This window comes from Gavialis gangeticus, unplaced genomic scaffold, assembly GCF_001723915.1.
Source record: "Gavialis gangeticus isolate Ggan-Ray unplaced genomic scaffold, GavGan_comp1, whole genome shotgun sequence".
NCBI classification, from domain to species: Eukaryota; Metazoa; Chordata; order Crocodylia; family Gavialidae; genus Gavialis; species Gavialis gangeticus.
Window position 1 is genome coordinate 35,277,767 of NW_017729028.1, and position 5,082 is coordinate 35,282,848.

General features: G+C 41.8%; 1 protein-coding gene across 7 annotated transcripts in view; it reads right to left on the minus strand.

Moving 5' to 3' along the window:
- Positions 1-5,082, minus strand: part of TFAP2B (transcription factor AP-2 beta) — a 75,164-nt gene that overhangs the window by 50,414 nt on the left and 19,668 nt on the right. For all 7 annotated transcript variants that reach the window (XM_019520945.1, XM_019520944.1, XM_019520943.1 and 4 more), the window contains one exon: positions 1,396-1,456. In XM_019520945.1, coding sequence (XP_019376490.1) covers positions 1,396-1,456 — 61 coding nt within the window. The remainder of the gene's footprint in view (positions 1-1,395; positions 1,457-5,082) is intronic.

A 5,082-nucleotide genomic window follows, 5' to 3' on the forward strand; every position in this document is an offset into this window, starting at 1 on the left:
ACACACACACACACACACACACACACACACACACACACACACAGAGGCAGAGGGAGAGTCTATTTTGTTTTGAAAAGTGGAGGAGTAACAATTCTTCAATCACAGGTCATAAATTAGGTTGCCAAATCAGCCGCGGGGTTTCCCTTTCCTCAAAGTTACCATTTAATAGAAGTCACTACAAGAAATAGGCTGGGATATCATTGTAGAGTAGTCACTACAAGAAATAGGCTGGCATGCCATCTTATAGAAGTCACTACCAGAAATAGGCTGGGATATATCCCCTGCCCTGGAAGAGTTATTCCACAAACGCCCTTCCTATTCTTCTCTCAGCAGTCGAGACAACTCTGCCTACTCAAGATCCGCAGGTTTCACGAGCATGTGGCAAGTCCCAAACTCCTGGAGATAAGCGCTGTCGATGCTAAGCACAACGACCAGCATGTCTAAGCGTCATCTCTCTAGTACTTAGAACTGCATCTAGAAATAGAAAGTCCTTAGATAATTAAAGATAGCTCTCCCTGCATTGGTGTGATCTGTTTAATGTCTATCAGCATAACACACACTAATCGCCTGCATCTTCAAGTGACTGGCAGAGAAACGTAAAAAAATTAAGCAGCTGCAATCCGCCCAAAATGAGTTATTGTAATTACATTTAATTAGTTTAATTAGTTAATTATTTTGCTTACAGCTGTACAAGAGACTGCAAACATTTGTTAATATCACATTCTCTTTAACAGTATGGGGTGATTCTGCAGTTACACTAAATCATGTATGCGTATGTATAAAGATTTTTTTAAAAATGGGCATGTGGAGGGGGCTGCATTTCCATAGGCATGTGTTTCTTTCCCCAACACATTTGGCAGGACTGGAAAACACATCGAAAGCCACAAATGGAATCGAACCATTCGTAAAAGTCATTCAATACAGATCAAGAGCCACTAGAGGTGCAAAGGATGTCTATGGAAACCGGTTTATAATACGTGATGCCTTTTTTTTTTTACAGCAATAACAAACTGAGAGCTGCCAGCAAAGGCACAACTTGAGTGCTCGCTTATTTGAATTGAATGTGGCACCACTGACAATAATATTCAAGACAACATGCAATCAGTCCAACTGAAAAGAAAGAAAACTTTTCTTTTTGCTCCTTATTCTTTTCTCCCTCCTCTTTCTCATTTCACTCTCTCCATCTGCCCAGCTAGCTAACCATTCATCTCTCTGCCATGTGTCTGCTTTCCATAGGAACTAATTGCCCCACAGTAAGAAATATATATATATATACACATATACATATTATATATATATATATATATACACACATACACACACATATATATATATATCTCAAGAAGGTATTGCTACACAGTAAAAGTTTGTCTAGCTTGTTGGAATAATCCATACCTTTTTTAATGACAGACTGGTCCAATAGATTCATACCGCTGTTATTGGCATCTTCAACTGACTGTGAATATAAAAAAACATCACTATTCAAATTGACTGGATATTAAAGAACCGCGAACATAAATCATGTCATTGCAAACTGGAGTGTCTGTTATTTCCATTTATATTAATTCACCAGGGGAGGAAAGATTTTTATTTTTATTATTATTATTTCCCCCAAATCGACGTGGAAATGAAATTATGCTAGATGATATAGTCTTCTAATAATATTGAAAAAAAATGTCTGAAGCATATGGGGTGCAATAGGGGTTTTGTTATCTTATACAACATAGATATTACATAGACTTTTCAAGAAAGCTTTATATTTCCGTGAAAATCTGGCCATTTGGCAACATCTGCAAAGCCTAGTGAATGATACAGATGAACTCGGTTAAAGACCCCTTAATTTTCCACCCCCTCCTCACCCAACACTTATGGTTTGTTTGTTTATCCATGCCCTTTCTCAGTAATTCAAGGGGCATTTCCTTTTTATATATAAGACTTTACATTTAATTGAAGGCTAAACAATTCGGAGGGGAGAGCAACACCCACATTGTAAAGGAAACAACGTAGGGAGAGATTAACTACTCCCACGGTTTGCTGCCCCATGGTAGGAGTTTTCTGAAGGCCGGAGGGAGCTTGTGTGTGTGTGCGTGCGTGTGCGTGTGTGCGTGTGCGTGTGTGTGTGTGCAGGTGGGGACGGAGGAAGGAGAAAAAAAAAAGGAATTACACACTGACAAAAAGAAGTCGGAGCTATTAAACTGATTGCCTGGAAAAGTCACTCTGTGGCTCTCTGCAACCTTTCTCCTCTCGCCCTGGCTAGGAGCACACCTGTCATTATGGCATTAACTTCTTGAGTCTCAAAGCAAACAAAGAGGGTTGCAGTGTGCGGGGCAGGCTTGAGGTTTTCTCTCTTAATACAGGTAGTGCAGGGACTCCCTCCTAAGCGTGCGACAAAAAGCATCACAAAGAACAGAGGTGTCTTAAAAACCATCTCTAATAGGCTTCAGTCCTGTTGTCCGTCCTGAATTGCAGAGCTGGAGACTGATAGATGGATTTTGTTTTTCTTTCACAAAAATACAACCATTCCCTTTAAGGCAACTCGCTGCATTTTCCTTCCTATTTTATCTTCGCAGCACTGCGTGCCTTGAGTTTATCCTATCTCAGCCTCTTCCTATTCTCAGCAGAGACCATGCAAGATGGGAAATGATTTAGGGGACGTTACAAACCCCAGCCGAAATATAATGGAGCAATAAGCGACCTTTATTCTTTTTTCTTGGGGTCCTTTCCCTCTTCGCCCTTTCTTTCCACTCTTCCTCTACGCTCATGCACCCTGGTTTCTTGTGTCTTTTCGTCTCCTTCAATTACTAGACTACATACCCAAGGGGCATCATAGGGTGTGATGAAATAATATTATAAGTTTTGCCCCCCACTCTCGTCTGCAGGGAGATGGACAGACTATAGACCCTGGAGAGACGAATTTGGGAAGCTCAAATGGAAATAAATGTGAAGCGCCATCTTTTCACCCATCTCTGGAGTGCATGTGCTTGTGTGTGTACATATCTGTGCGTGCACTCCACTCGCTTCATCAGCAACGTGGGTTAGTTGTTGTAGTTAATGAGAAGACTCTTGTCTGATTTTCTATCTAATTACGCCCTCCTGCTGGGTTTTTGTACAGGATATTCGCGCAGCATGCTGGCAGTTAATAGTCACAGAGAGGATCGTAAAGATTTAATTAGGACTGCATGCGGAAACGCGGAAAAACAACTCAGACTTTTAATTACTAGACTTCTTTAGTTAAAAGTGATACCAGGGGTTACTTTATAAGAGACTTGGGTGTTTTGCTGGGACTTAACTTTCCATCTCCCTGCCTGGCGTGCAGAGGCAGTGGTGGCAGGGTGTGTGTGTGTGTGTGTGTGTGTGTGTGTGTGTGTGTGTGTGTGTGTGTGTGTGTGTGTGTGTGTGTGTGTGTGTGTAGTGGAAGGAGTAGATGATCTAGTAGGAGACTTGGTAACATTAATATACAATGCTGGAATTAGCTGGTTTGCTTGGGTTTTTTTTAGGGGGGGGAGGGTGGAAAGAAACCTGATAACCCCGACGCTTTCTATATCGCATCTCCTTGCTCGACGGCTAAACAGAAGTGACGTCCAAATAAAGGCATAAATAATCAAAGCTGGATGTATCATTGAATGTGTAAATCGTGTACATGTGAGATAACTGGTTGGCTTTGGGGCTTTTGGGGTTTTTTTGGGTGGACTGTGCTCTATGGATCGATGCTTTCCCCTCGGATCTACACAATGCTGGTCGCCTGGTCAGTCAGGAAAGAAGAGAAAGTTGCATTGGCCTCTTTAAAATTGCCCTAATAGGTAATCGAGATGTGTTTTCGATAGATGGATACTTTCTTTCTCTCCCTGTGTAAATTGTCCCCTGAAAACTTAGCTCACAGGGCAGCAGCAAGAATAAAAGTACTTTCTGTTTACAATCCCGGGACATTATCATGTTGCGATCACTTAATGATATCCCTGGACAATAGATTACATATGGCCTGAATGTGGGTTTATACAACACGCACCCATTTCTCCCTGTCTCCTCCTCTCTCTCCTTCACAAGCTCTTCTTTGTCAGCCAGACCTGTGCCCCTCAATCTATTTAAGCAATAGGACTAAGTGGGGGGAAAAATATCCAAAAAGAAAAAGTTTTCGAGTCAAAAGACAAAAGACATACTTTAAGGAAAATGCATCTTCGTGCAAGGGAAGCAGGCGTGTTAATGGACTAATAAGATCCTTTTTCTTTTCTTTTCTTTTTTTTTTTTTTTTGCTTGAACCCGTTTTCGAATAATAAAAATCGCAGTTGAAAATTGCTAGCTTTTCATTTTCTTTCTTGCTTTAAAAACAACCACACACACACACACAAAAATTAAAATAAACCAAACTTGCCAGCCCGGGTGGAGGGTACTGTAACACCAAATGCCTGGCAGGACAGAAAACGCCTATCACCCCTTCTGGTTCAATTTGTAGTCCCTGGCAAGCAAACACGTTCATCTTCATAACTGAGTCCTTCCCCTCCTAATTTGTAACATATCCCTGAAAAGTAACCATTTGTCTCCTTCTCCTCTCTGGATATCCGGCACACAACACCAGAAAGAGCTTCTCCAACAAAAATACCTCCTTCCTAACGCTTTCCCCAAGTCCCTTTAGCTATTGGGCTGAGCAATATAGACTAGGCGACCTTCCCTTTACCCTGGGCGACGGATATATTATTTTGTCTCGAAAATGATGGGGCAATGTGCCCCTTAGATGTATCTTGCGCCTCCCTGACTCAGAAGGGATATTTAGTAACAAGAAGTGTTTTCCATTAAATATCCGGGCAATGAGTAACTGCACCCTTCCTCTGTCTATAAGGGAAGCAGAAGCTCCTGGAGGAAAAGAGGAGATCAAATAATTGCCTAATTCCTTTTAGCGGCTGTAAAAGTCAAGAGGGAGCTGTTACTTATAGCTTGGGCTACTAGTTATCTCTGGATAGATAGCCCGGCAGAGACAGTGGATGGTTGGATGGAGGGATAAAAAGTCCTGATCTGCATTTCTTGCTCAGGTACAACTCCCATTGACCTCGGTGCGAGGGTTGCCTGCAGGAGGAATGCGAAACCCAT